The sequence below is a fragment of the Symphalangus syndactylus genome, chromosome 10 (genome assembly GCF_028878055.3).
Source record: "Symphalangus syndactylus isolate Jambi chromosome 10, NHGRI_mSymSyn1-v2.1_pri, whole genome shotgun sequence".
NCBI lineage: Eukaryota > Metazoa > Chordata > Mammalia > Primates > Hylobatidae > Symphalangus > Symphalangus syndactylus.
Window position 1 is genome coordinate 100,262,422 of NC_072432.2, and position 14,209 is coordinate 100,276,630.

Sequence of the window (14,209 nt, forward strand, 5' to 3'; positions counted from 1 at the left end):
TTATTGTCCCATTCACAGGCAAGGCAGCTCAAGACTAAGGCAGGTCATTTGCCCAAAGGCACATAAAGGTCGGTAGCAGGGCTAAAATCCAGATCTGCCCAGTATCAAAAGCTAGTGCCTCTAAATGCTGTGCTAGCCTGCCTTCATCCTCCGGCTCCATGCAGGAAGGAGACACCCCACGGCCATCAGTGGGCTCCTCCTTACTTTAGATCTGGTTAGCACCAAGGTCATGCTCTGTAAGAGGTGGATGTTCTGGGCAAAACACCAACAAATCACAATGTTCTCAGCAAAACTTCAGGAATACTGGAGTAAAAGGAACTAAGACAGATACGTGTTTCTCTTCTTTATTAATCAGTCGAGAGATAGAAAGACTTAATAAAAAGTTACATAAAAGGCTCAAACATCACTGAGATCTTCAGGCATCACTCTCGTTTCACGACAATGGCCACCTGTTAAGACTATGAAACAGAGGCTGGGTGCTCACAGGCGCACAATAATTCAAGTATCTTTCATTCCAAGTAAACCCGACATGGAATTTCAAACACGATGGGCTGCCAATGGAGGGAACCTGTCTGTGGTTCCAGATTTGCTGTGACATGTCTGAGGGGCCTTTGGGTTAGAGTTGCCACGTTAGTGGGTCATGTCTCCTGGCAAAGTGAGACAGGCCCCACGAGGCCAGCCAGGCATTTTCCACAGCAAGTGCCATGAGAAGGAGGTGGGCAAAGTCCTAAGAGAAACCATCCAGGTGTCCCCTGAGTGGCAAAGTGCACAGGTAGTAAGTGGCCATAGTCCCCAGCCGTGGGAGTGGAGAGGATGGCTAGGATTATCTCCGGAAAAAAAAAAAAGCAGCCCTCTAAGGAGGGTGTCAAACAGTGGAAGAAATCTGAGAGCACACAATGGCAAAGGCATGGGGTGAGGGCATTTCAGGAAGGCGGTGCTCCAGGGGATGTGAGGGTAGCACTATTCTCCGGAAGACCAACGGGAACATGAGGATGTCAAACAGCCACAAGTCCCAGTTGGCTCCTCGGTCATGGTGTGGCGTGGCCAACCAGGTTTCCCAGTCTGACCCTGCTAGATGATGATGGAGGAGAAGATGGAGGGATGCCATGGGGCGCACTCTACACTCTACTCTGGCCTATCTGGAAGCTACCTCAGTCATGAGGGCCCACTTCTACAAATGGGGCATTATTTACTCATTTCATTTATGGGGAAATGAGTTCATGGGAGATGAAAGCTTACCAGAGGCTCAACAGCAGAGGATACAGAAGACCAACCCTTAACTAGTCTCTCTCAGGCACTATGGAGTTCAACGTGGGCCAACTGCAGGATGGATGAACAGATGCACTGTTCCTTCTGTCCCAACTGTGTGGTTGAAATCCCTATGTCTTCTCACCTTTATGGCCGAGGTCTCTGTTCTATGTCAGCTGATCTGCTTCCAGTGAGACTATCCCACTCAGTGCTGTCGAGGAGTTGCAGCTCCGTGGTGGGCATGGGGTATGTTCGTAGTGGTTGGTGCCCAGCAGGAGTTTTCTGGCTGTGGACACTGCCCTATGTGCAGGGCTTCTTCCCCTACTCCGCCGTGCTCTCGATTCTGAACATCTCCATCCTCACTTCTTCCTACCTGCCTTTCCCCCGCCTCACCTCCAGTTTGCAGCTGCCATCAAACTGCACACAACAAACTGCTGCAGATGCCACTTAGGGAAGCATAAGGATTGGGAAGAGCTTTGTCCTTTTAGTGTTTAAAATACCTCTTAACACTATAGGGTCTAAGGAAACTTTGAAGTGCCTCATCTGGAATGTTCTCTCTTATCCTTCCTTTTAGGAACAGAAAAAGGGGCAATTTAGACAAATAAGAAGTTTGATTTCCAACAAACAAAAGTCTCAACTGTCTCCTTTTGTAGCAGAATCATTCTCCAGCTGGGCCCCTCAGTGCTGGTGATCTTGCCGAGGTAGGAACACAGCGCATTTTCAGAACCTAGGTGTCTTGGCATCCAGTTGGGTGCTCACTTTCCTTGGGTTTCTTTCTCCAGAGTGGCCAGGCCACCTGCTGAGGATATTCTAGTTTGCATAGTGACCTGATTTGTAACATCTAGAAAATAAGGCCACCAGCTGTGCTGCCTTTTATTTTGACCTTTTCTTTGGTGCACCGTTGTTCCTGTTGTCTCTCCACTCCCACCCCAGCTGGAAAAACTCCAGTCTTTGGCTCACACCAGCAGCACCTGAGGTGGGGGGCGGGGGTGAGCATCATCAGGGAGCTGGGGAGACTGCCCCCTTGCAGAAGGTGTGTGACAGCCACGCATCAGTCCAGCCTTCCTTACTTCTCAGATCATATTATAGTCAAGATTCAACAGGTCAATAAAAACTGCCAAAAAGGCAACCTAGTACTACTTTTACAAATACTGGAAGGGGTCTGCTCATTGACTAGGCTTATAGAGGTGGTAGTCAGTTGATTCCAAGGGGAGATAGCTTCAGGTCTTGGTGCTGCTTTAGTGATAACAGTATTGAATCATTTTTGGTTAAGATCCAGCATGAACTGGAGTTTTCTGGATGGTGTCCACATTAGGTTACTTTGACGTGTCAGTGTGTTCATATCAGAGAGGCACCAAGCAGCACAGCTGATGTGAAAAAGCAGCAAGAGACAGATCTGAGAAACCCAGAGCCTCCTCAGACCTCTGGGGAGGGCAGAGAACTTAACCCATACTGTCTGAAAAACAAATGAACACGTTTGCAAAGTCAATCAGCTTACTTTAGTTTATGTATTTCCAGGATAATGAAAACCCCTTTTAGAACTGACATGCTCATGACAGCCACTCCCCTCAGCAAAATACAATCTGTTTTCTAATATTTGCATCCCCAACCATAGGAAAACCCTCTGGGTAAATACCTCTCTCTTCTCTCATTTCTAGGCCATGTGTAGGGTTCCTTTCCCTCCCAGGTTTGACCCATGGCCTCAGGCCTCCAGCTACAGTTCCCATGACCTTCTGTCCTCTCAAGTTACTCTACTTTCAGATTGAGTTGAGTTTTGGCACTGATGGGAAAACTCGGTTAAAAAACAACAACAATATTCCAGATATGTTACCAGAGAGGTCTGCTGAACACTTGAAAATTCACCAGGCAGTGAGCCCAGACCCCTTTAATAAAATAATAATCACTAAAATAATTTAAAAATCTATAAAAGACATCCAAGCTCAGATACTCTGGATGGGGGGTAAGGGAAAGAAGCTTGTTCATGGCTTGTTTTGCACTTTGTATGTGGATAAACACTTCCACATCAAACCAACACTATGTAGTTACAATAAACAACACACCCACCGAGAGAGGGGGAGGAACTGGGTTGAATCAACACATGGGGGCGCCAGGGGCACTTGGATGCTGCTTCTGCTTACAGGTGGCTTCCTTGTCTCTTGTGAGAGGTGGGAAAGCCCGTGCCCTCTGGGCAAAGCCAGACCCTGTCTGCTCCCTGCCCACCCGCCCTTCTCCCTTCCTGTACCAAGTCCTTGGGCCAAGGGTTGTGGTTAGAAATGGTTTCAGTGCAGTTAGGTGGGGAGGGGTCCCGAGGGCTGGCCAGGCCACAGTCACTGTGCCCAGGGCCTCAGGCCTGTCACAAGATCACACATTGTAGTTTGTGGGTGCCTGTGGCCCGGTCTCCCCGCCATTTGGTTTTCTTCTTCTTCTTCTGGCTTTTTTCCGGAATCTGTTGCCTTTTGAAACAATGAAGGACAGAAAGACAAAGTCAGAATGGGCTTTGCTTCTCCTCTGCCCCTCTCCTCCTTAGCCCCAGTTCTGAGTCAGAGGAGGCCTGTTCTGGCAGGGTTAGTGGGTGAGGGGGATGGGGATGCCATCCCTCACGCAGTGGCTGCCCTGGCCGCTGGAGGAGGGCCTGGCAGGATAGCTTCTCTTGAGGCAATGAAATGGGGGAGATGGGGGAGGGGATAACCTAAATCGCCCTACTGATGGGAATGACTGACATTATGTTGTAGCTACATTTATATAAATCGTAAGCTACATCACGTTTTGTCTTATAGAGTGCTGGCCTCTATTCTGTGTTTCATAGTTTAAATAAAATGATGGGTCAACTGAGCGTAAAAGCGATTTCATGTTTTCTGTTAACTTTTCCTATGTCTAAAACCTGACCTTGGCACTACAGGTTCACAACCAAGGCATCACCATAGGCTACCTGATGGCAGCATGTCCTAATTGGAGGCAAAATGCCCAAGAGAAAATAGTTTCTTTCTTTCTTTTGTAAAGATGGCATTTCAGTATGTTGCCCAGGCTGTTCTTGAAATCCTAGCCTCAAGCAATCCTCTTGCCTCCACCTCCACCTTTGCCCCTGAGTGCTGGGATTGCAGGAATGAGCCACTACGCCTGGATGAGAAAATCCTTTTGAGAGTGCAAAACTGCCAGCAAAAACATAAAGTGAAGACTGTAGTATTTCCTCATTATGCTGGGGAATAATGAGAAGATGAGCTTTTTGAGCATGTGGGGAGATGTGTGTACAGTGGGGGTTAGAGCCCCGGGGCTGATCTCACAACTCACCAGCAGCCCTCGGAGGCGCCAGCATATAGGCCGCAAACTCAACGCACAATGTCTGAGACCCACTGGTTAGGCTGCTGCGCATGTTGAAGATTTGGGAAATGGGATAGATTGGTGACAGGAGATGCAGCCAGGAGGCTGTTTTAGTCATGAGTGCATGAGGTGATTACGGCCTGGACCCTGACCATGCAAAGGAATAGACAAGAAACTTTCATCAGGATTGCTGACAATATTTGGAGATTGACAGCTGGTGGGGTTGGGAAAGGAGATACGTGTGCAATGCTTCTGAAATTTGAACCTTGGAATCAGAATATTGGTTGTTCAGGGGAAATATCAAAGGGTGCTCTGATATCAGGGCAGGAAGAGGAGAGAGACCGGGTTTGTACAGTGTTGAAAGCTTTGGTGTGAGGAGAACACTGAAGCCAGACTGGAGGGAGCTGCCTTCCACGGAGCCTGAGCCACTGCCTCAGACAGGAAGGCATTTCCACTTAACATGTGCAGCAGACATCACCCACAAACCCGTCAGCAGCTGCGGGGAGGGCAGAGGTGGGTGGAAAAAGCAAAAGAAAGAAATGGAAGGAGGGACAAGAAATCCAAAAATAGGCCCAGAATTCCACAGCCTCATGGCCTCAGAACAGGATCCGCTTCCTCAAGCTCCCAGCTGCCTCCAGGAGCCAACCCATGCTGTGGAGGCCCGCTTCTAGGGAGGGGGCAGCGCTCACCTAATTACTCTAACGAGGTCATGGAAGGCTTTGTCGACATTCAGAGGTGGGTCCTTGGCACTGGTTTCTATGTACGGAATCTGAAAGGCAAAGCTCAACTTGGTCAAAGTGGCACAGATATCCTCAAAGCCCTGTTCCACCCTTAAAAATGTCCAGAGGTTCTGAGGAACCCAGGTGCTTTGAAAACCCCCCACAGAAGCCCCGGCCCCCAACAGCCTCAAGCATCATTTAGGGCTTTTCACTCTTTCAGGTTGGAAAGTGTTACTAATGGCTTTTCCAATTCCCTCTTGTTCTCTAGGCACAGAGATATTTAATAGCTCCCTAAAAATAGAATAAAGTGATCTTTTTATATACTTGAAGATGAAAGACTGTTTCATTTATCAAAAACACATTCTGATTCTATCCATTTTTCTTTCTGAGGTCTGTTTCTCCACCTTGGGATGACTTCTGCCCCTCTTTCTGGGCCCCTCCAGAGTGGACGCTGCTAGAAAAGGCTGACGAGAGGCTGGGCCATGACCAGGATTCTGGGCCCAGGTGACCCTGGCCCATCGGAGCTGGCCCCCACCCCATCCCAGCTCTTGTTTGATCTGTATCTATGAGCCTGGGAGCTCAGCCATGTTTACACAAGGTTTTTGTCTGCACGTTCGATGCTGAGAAATCATCACCCAGTCGAAAGGGTGCAGACAGCGGGAGATATGACTGTGGTGGCCCCACAGAGCAGGTTTCCAGGGCCAGATCTGCACCAAGCCTCGGGCTGGCAGAGGGAGGAGAACAAAGGCTCTATGAGGTCAGGACACACTCACTCCTGAGCGCTCACCTTCTCCTACAGCAGGGACCCCACCAAGGCAGTAAGTGTTCATTCCCCAAAGGTGGGGAGCAGGGTAGGGAACACATAGGCCTCCCTTGATGAGACAGATGGAAGTAAGCTGAGTGTGATTAGACTGAATAACTTTGTTATTTTTCATAAGTTTTTTCTGATTACAAAATTAATGCCTTTCATTATAATATGCTGGAAAAAGAAAAGCACAGTGAAGGAAAGAAAAATAATAAACACTTGAAATGCGTGGAGGAGGGCGACAGAGTAAGTTGTTGTTTTAGAGGAGTAGATTGTATCATTGCCCAGAACACAAACCAGTCAGTATCTTCCCATCCATCATCATCGCGTGAGGTTGGATGTGCACACTTCTGTTGTAGCCAACAGACATACAAAGGGCAGAGCACAAAAAGCAGAGCTTAAGCCTTTGAAATATTCGCTGGACAAATATTTGAGCCTCTGATAACACTAAATGGAAACTGCTCTTCATTGTGGGCTGTTTGGCTTTCCAGGTCTCACTATCCCCGACCTCTTTTAGTCCTCACATTAACCCTCTGAGGTAAGCAAGTATCTCCATTCTGCAGCTCAGGAGACTGAGCTCAGAATGACGCACTTGCTCAAGGTCAACAGCGGCTGGCAGAGAATCAGGTTTGAACTGGGCACACTTTCCACTTTCTCCTGTCCCTGGTAAGGGGTGCTGAGGTCTGCTTTGGAGCCTCTTCCAGGTTGGACACCAAATCCGGCCGTGGCAGGTGCCCCTGATAAGTGGCCAGTAGAGTCCTATGGGGCCCCTGTGAGTCAGGACAACGTGCTTCCCTGCACACACCCAGAGGGGACGCGGGAAGGCACCGAAGCCCAAGATGGGACCTACCTGGAGCCCCTTCACATCCTGTACTCCTGCCGGCTCAGTAATGGCCCAGGCTCCAGGGCCTCAGACCACTGCCACCTGTGGTCCCATCCCATCGCTCAGAAGCCCCTGAGTTGTATGATTCCCCCCAGGTCCCAGACAGACACCTTCTACTTTCTTTCTAGGGGACCTGCCTCTACCATTGACGAAACACTGATGTGCATTACCTGGATTCCTGGAATTGCAGGATTTCAGTAGCAACAAGACTTAAACTAACGGGAGCCCTTCAATAAACAGTAGTTTCATTTCCGAAGACCAGGACTGCCGGGGTGACCAGGCAACAGCTTTTACACATCTCCTGACCCCCTCTACACACACGCACACACCTACATTGTGTTTGGTCGCCATTTCTTTTCCTTGCTCCCTGGTGATTTTCCTTAAGTGCATCAAATCGACCTTGTTGGCCACGAGGATCATCGGGAATGACTCCCTGGGAAATAAAGGAACAGCAGCTCTGTGAGGTTCCCACCACCCCTCACACCTGGTTAAGGTGGCACAGCCACATCTCAGGCATAGCACAGCCAGCCCACACCACCTCCGCAGTCAGCCTGGACTGCAGTCCCTTCCCTCCCCCTTTCCAGAGAGAGGTTAGGGCTTGGGGGAAAGGGCCCAGGGGCTGCTGGCTGTCTTGGCTTGAAGCCTCAGGTCCATTGCAAGGCCAGTGATGAGGCCTTGAGGGGCTGCTGGCCAGGGGCTGGCTCCCCAGACCTAGTTCCCATCTCTTGGGTCACTCAGATGTATCAACCACACAACCAGCCGCACAATTAGGATGGATCCCAGCAGAGGGCATCAAGAGGCATGGCCACCATAAAGATTCTTATTGACATGGGCCAAATTTTGTCCAAAACTGAATGAAACGACAGTCTCACTGCAGCATTGAGTATTTGGCAGCATTGAGTATTTCCATTTTAAAAAATTATAATTTGACAGGTGAAAAATGGTACTTTACTATTTTCCCTACATTTCTTTGATTAGCAAGAAAGTTGAACATTTTCCCACATCTGAGCCATTTTTGGTTTCTCTTTTGCAATTCATGTATTCAGAGTAAAACCCACATTAATCTGTGGGAGCTTTATGTGTATGTATGTGTGTCCCTTTACCTGGTAAACTTATTAACACTTTGCCTTTGGAATATATGTTAGCTAGATTTTTTTCTGTCTTTAATGGAATTTGCTCAAAGCTTGTTCTTTTCCTATTAGTTTGTGCTTTTATTTTCATTACATAGCCTCTTTGAGACTCAACAAGGCCAAATGAGTATAAACCAGATTTCAAATTATTTAATTACTCCACATAAGGCTTAAAAAATCCACGCCTTTAATTAGGGGCGAGAGAGAGAGAGAGAGACAGAGGGCGCCCTAGGAGACAGGCACAGGCCTCTTCCCAGTACTCTCACCTGTCTTTGATGCTCACCTGTCTTTGACGCGCAGGATGAGCTGGTGGAAGCGGTCCACATGCTCAAAGCTGGCCTTGTCGGTGACGGAGTAGACGATGAGAAAGCCATCCCCTGTGCGCATGTACTGCTCCCGCATGGCGCTGAACTCCTCCTGCCCGGCTGTGTCCAGAACTGGGGTGGGATGAGGCCACTCAGGGGCTGTCCTCACCTACCTTGTAGCCCCCACAGCCTGCAAGACTCCCACGCTGCTGCTGCTGTCCCTACTGTGGCCCAGTCCGAGCTGTCCCGTGAGAGGCTGCATGAGCTCTTTCTCTGGGGCTGCTCCAAGGGTCCCAGCTGAAGCTCCCCCACCTTAAAGCCTGCTTCAGGGTGAGGCTCTGACTCACTGTGGACCCACCAAACCCTTCTCCTCCAGTTTCACCCCATGTGCTTACTAGGCCTAAATTCTCTGATCTACAGACGCGCCTCATGAAGTCAGTGATAAACTCTGCTACACAATCCCTCTCATGAAGTCAGTGATAAACTCTGCTACACAATCCCTCTGGCCAGACCTGGGCTTGGATCCCTGCTGCAGGGCCTACAAACTGTGACTCTTGGGGAGGTTGCCTGACTCTCTGAGCCTCCCCTTTCCTCCTCTATCAATGAAAACAGTGCCTCTACCTTGCACCCCCTAGGGGAGGAGAGCTTATCTGTGGACATGCCTGGGGGGAAGCCCTGAAGAGGCCATCTGGGCAGGAAGGGCTTCTCAGCCCCCAAGGGGACAGATACCAAGGAGACCCTGGGGGAGGAGTGGCCCCTCACAGCCAGGGCACTTCCTCCTAGGCTGGGGCTGGAAGCTCTTCCTCCTAACCCATCCTTCCCCCCAACTACTCCTGCCCAGGTGCCCTCACCCCTCATCCCCACCTTCCTCCAGCCTCCTTCCTGCTGAGGGAAAGTCTCATCCCTCTGCTCACAGCCACAGCTTGGTAGGCAGGTTGGGGGGTTCCTTTTAGCAGTGCAGGCCTGACCCCCTCCTGCCCTCTGGGGGCATGAAGTCTGAACCTGCAGCATCCTCCAAGCACCTGCTCATGGCTTAGCCTCCCCTGCATCTTCCCAGTCCCCCTACTGTCTGACCATATCCACCTTCCCCTCTCCTGCGAGGCAGGGGAGCGGATGGTTACAGATTTTGGAGCCAGCCCACTGGGCGGAGTCTGGCTCCTCATGCCTGGGTGTGACCCCAGGCAAGCTACCCTCCCTTTGCCACCATTTCCTAAAATGGGGATGGTCAAGGTAGTTTTCAGTTAATATATGTAATGCCCTCAGTGCAGTGCCTGGCACAAGAGCCCTACGGGAGGGTCTGCTGTGAGCTTGCCATCCTCAGTGGGGTCTTCTCTCCCGCTCTGGCTACCCTCGCAGTCCAGGACGCTTTCCTCCAACTCCCCCTTCCCTCCCCTTCTCCATTGGCCTTGATGAGCGGACTCTGACTTGGCTGTTGCTGGAGCCCCAGGACCAACCCCAGCCCCATGCCAACCCTTCCGGGAACACTTCTGGCCGCCCATGTAGTTGTCCCCAGAAGGACTGTTAGCTCCCAGGGGTAACGGCAGGTCTGTGCCAGTCACCTGTCTACTCATGGCCTGGCCAAAAAGTAGCCCCGAATAGTACTTGAATGAAAAAATAAATGTGAAGTCTGTCCAATCTTGTCATTCATTTAAGGAATGTCTGAGTGCCTGCTAGGTGGCAGGAAGTGTTCTAGGCCCTATGGACAGAAGGCAAATGAGACCAAATCCTTGCTTTTATGGGACTCACCATCTAGTAGCGAGACAGATCAACAAATGAATGGCTGTTATTTTAGTGGAGATAGATACACAGTGTGAAGAATGATATAGTAGGCTGGAGGTTCACTGGCAGAAGTTGGTGTCATTTTGGATAGGGAAGGAGGACCACTATCAGGAGGTGACATTTGAACAGTGACTAAATGAGGGGCCGGAGGGAGCCACATGGCTTAGTGGAAGAGCACTCCAGGCAGAGGGAACACAACAAATTCGAAGGCTCGAAGGTGGAGGTGTGCAAGGGCAAAAAGCGGAGTGAAGGGTGTGTGAAGGATGGAGAGGAGGTGGGGGCAGAAGGTGAGGGCTGCCACACTGCGTAAGGTTCGCTTGGTTCTAAACAAGACAGGGGCCACTGGAGAGTCTGGGCAAAAGAACGGCATACTCTGGCCAGCTGCGGTGGCTCACGCGTGTAATCCCAGTGCTTTGGGAGGCCGAGGCAAGTGGATCACCTGAGGTCAGGAGTTCGAGACCAGCCTGGCCAAATGATGAAACTTCGTCTCTACTAAAAATACAGAAATTAACCGGGCATGGTGGCGAGCGCCCGTAATCCCAGCTAGTCATGAGGCTGAGGCAGGAGAATCACTTGAACCCAGGAGGTGGAGGTTGCAGTGAGCCGAGATAGCACCACTGCACTCCAGCCTGGGCGATAAGAGCGAAACTCCATCTCAAAAAATAAATAAATAAATAAATAAAAAAGAAAGAAAAAGAAAGGCATGCTCTGGAGGACATCTTGGAAAGTTCATTCTGGCTGCTGGGGAAAACAGAGCAAGAGTGGAAGCAGGGACCCAGTGAGGAGGCTAGCACAAGAATCCAGGCAACACACGCTGGTGGAGCTGAGGGCGGGGAGTGGGTGCTGGGGGAGTGACTAGACCAAGGCCACTTTCTAAGACAGAGTCAACAGGAGCAGAGCTTTCTGGAGGAAAGTGTGGGGGTAGAGAGGTGAGAAAAAGAGGCAATGAGGATGACGCCTGTTTCTGGCCTGAGCATCTAGGGGAATAGTGATGCCAGATGCTGAGGTGGGGAAGTCTGGGTGAGAAACAGGGTTTGGGGGACTCAGTTTTTGACACAGGCTTCAGAGCCTATTAGACACCATGTTTGACTTCCAATAGGTATCTGGAGACTTAAGTCAGACATAGAGAAGAGAAGAGGGGGCAAGAGATACAGATGTGGGAGTTGCCAGTGTATAGATGGCAAGGAACGCCACAGGACAAGCTACTCGGCGACGCCTGGGAATCCACATCTCCTTAGACAGGCACCTTTACACAGTACCCAAGAAAGTGGCCTGTCCCCACAGCCCATCATTGCTGCACATCCCCTGGAGCCATTTGGCACTTCAGAGGGGCCAGTGATGGACACAAGGACCCAAGAGGTGCCCAGGGCATAAAAGCAGCTCATGGCTACTTCTGCTCCTTCCCTGGGCCTCAGTCTCATGTAGAAAATGAGGGGCGGGGCTCCAGGACCAGCAGGTCCTTACAGCTCTGATATCCTAGAACTATTTCATCTGGATGTGAAATGAAGAGGTCAGAAGGCAGGACCTACAGCCAAGGACCGGGCAGTTTCCCCAGTATTTCCCAGGAGGGAGCAGGAAGACTGCACCTTCAACTGGAGGGACTGCAGCTTCTTTTTCTTAGAAAAAAAAAAAAAATTCCACTCAGAACTGCAGTTAATAAAACAGACGGAAACAGCATGCATTTGGCTGAAGTGTGGATGCAAAGGCCTGAATTGAAAAGCAGAAGACACCCGGGCGTGGCAGCTCATGCCTGTAATCCCAGCACTTTGGGAGGCCAAGGCAGGTGAATCACCTGAGGTCAGGAGTTGAAGACCAGCCTGGCCAACATGGTGAAACCCCATCTCTATTAAAAATACAAAAAATTAGCTGGGCATGGTGGCAGGTGCCTGTAATCCCAGCTACTCAGGAGGCTGAGGCAGGAGAGTCACTTGAACCCGGGAGGCAGAGGTTGCAGTGAGCCAAGATCGCACCATTGCACTCCAGCCTAGGCAACAAGAGCGAAGCTCTGTCTCAAAAAAAAGAAAAGAAAAGCAGAAGACATTAAGGCAATATTGTAATTCATATATTTACAGATTTTGAAGGTATATATTATCTAAATGAAAACTAGAGATCTAGGATATTTTAAAATATGATCATTCAAATTAAAAAAAATTAATAGGGAGTTGAAAATCAAAATGGGCCCTATGGAAAGGAAAAACAGTCATCTCAGACATTGAAGGTCTTAGAAATTATATCACCCAGGCTTTCTGAAAGAATTCTTACAAAGTAAAAAAATAAATCCATCAAAGAGAAAGATGAGTGATACCACAAACAGTGGTAAGTGAAGAAAACAGCAAAACATAAGAGTTAAGTTTAAGGCCAGTACAGTAAGTTCAAGCCTATAATCCCAGCACTTTGAGAGGCTGAGGTAGGAGGATAGTTTGAGGCCGGGAGTTCGAGACCAGCCTGGGTAACATAGTGAGACCCCCATCTCTACAAATTTTTAAAAGAATAGGTAAATTCAACTAAATGTTGTTGCATAATTTGAAGAGAATAGATGATAATGTAGAACTAAAATCTATGATGATCCAATGTGTGAGGGTAGGAGCCGGGAAAAAGTAAGTACTAAAGTTCTTGCCTCATTTGTCAAGAGGCTAATGATCCTGATTACATCTAGATGCTGATAGAAAAATATGAGTATACCTACACATACATATATAGCATAACCAATAGAAGAACGGAAGTAAAACCTCAAACTTCCTAAGCAACAGAGGAAAAACAGGACGAAGTAAGTGAAACCAATCCAACAAAAGGCAAAAATAAACTTAACAAAAATAAGCAAATATAATAAAAAGTAGGCATGAAATAAGATGGCTGAAATAAATCTATGATTCATCACAATAAATGCAAATGGATTAAATTCATCTATTAAAAGCAGATACTAAATACAAAATCCATTTGCCTGCTTTCTTTCAAAGACAAATATAAAGCAATGTGACAGAAAGGATGAAAAATGGAAGGATAAAAAGAACATGCCAGCCACATGGTAATCAAAAGAAAAGAAGTGCATCTACAAAACAATTCAAGGCCAAATCATGAAACGGACAAAGACAGAGTATTTATAATCGGAAAAGTACAAGCATCAAGAAGTGCCGCAGTCATCAATCATAGGCATCTAGGCATGTTGCTTAAATATGTATGTGGACAAAAAAAAAACGGATTTTTAAAAACAGCAGGAATTGACAAATTCCATAATCATTATGAGAGACTTGAAGAGGCCTCTCTTAAATATAGAACAAATGATCTCCAAAAGCAATGTCCTATCATTAAATAACAAAATTTAAATACTTGGCTGGGCAAGGTGGCTCATCCCTGTAATCCCAGTACTTTGGGAGGATAAAGCGGAGGATTGGAGGATCGCTTGAGCCCAAGAGTTTGAGGTTCCAATGAGCTACAATCTTGCCACTGCACTCCAGCGTCTGGGGCAGAATGAGAACCTGTCTCTAAAAACAAAATTTAAGCTTATTCTGAGAGACGGAACAAACTTTACACTCCAATAGTGAACAAGCATTTTTTAATTTTTTTATTTTTTTGAGATGGAGTCTCACTCTGTCTCTCTCTCCAGGCTGGAGTGCAGTGGCGCAATCTTGGCTCACTGCAACCTCCGCCTGCCGGTTCCAGCAATTCTCCTGCCTCAGTCTCCCGAGTATCTAGGACTATAGGCATGCACTACCATGCCCAGCTAATTTTTGTATTTTTAGTAGAGACAGAGTTTCACCATGTTGGCCAGGATGGTCTCAATCTCCTGACCTCGTGATCCACCTGCCTTGGCCTCCCAAAGTGCTGGGATTACAGGCGTAAGCCACCGCGCCTGGCCATGAACAAGCATTTTTAAACATACATGAAATTTGGCCATGTATTAGAGGCCATAAATAAAAATTTCAACAAATTCCAAAAGGCAGAAATCCTAGAGGCTAAGTTTTGTCCTTTATCTAAAATGCTTGGGACCAGAGGTGTTTTGGAATTTTTATTTTTAAAAGATT

General features: G+C 48.4%; 1 protein-coding gene across 6 annotated transcripts in view; it reads right to left on the reverse strand.

Moving 5' to 3' along the window:
• Nucleotides 1-330: 330 nt before the first annotated feature.
• Nucleotides 331-14,209, reverse strand: part of MRAS (muscle RAS oncogene homolog) — a 58,229-nt gene continuing 44,350 nt past the window's right edge. For 5 of the 6 annotated variants that reach the window (XM_055295288.2, XM_055295285.2, XM_055295289.2 and 2 more), the window contains 4 exons: nt 8,387-8,540; nt 7,307-7,406; nt 5,256-5,335; nt 331-3,701 (listed from right to left, as the gene is read on the reverse strand). In XM_055295288.2, coding sequence (XP_055151263.1) covers nt 3,602-3,701; nt 5,256-5,335; nt 7,307-7,406; nt 8,387-8,540 — 434 coding nt within the window. In that variant the 3' untranslated portion in view covers nt 331-3,601. Of the gene's footprint in view, nt 3,702-5,255; nt 5,336-7,302; nt 7,407-8,386; nt 8,541-14,209 lie in introns of all 6 variants that reach the window. The other variant, XM_055295293.2, reaches the window with a different exon arrangement.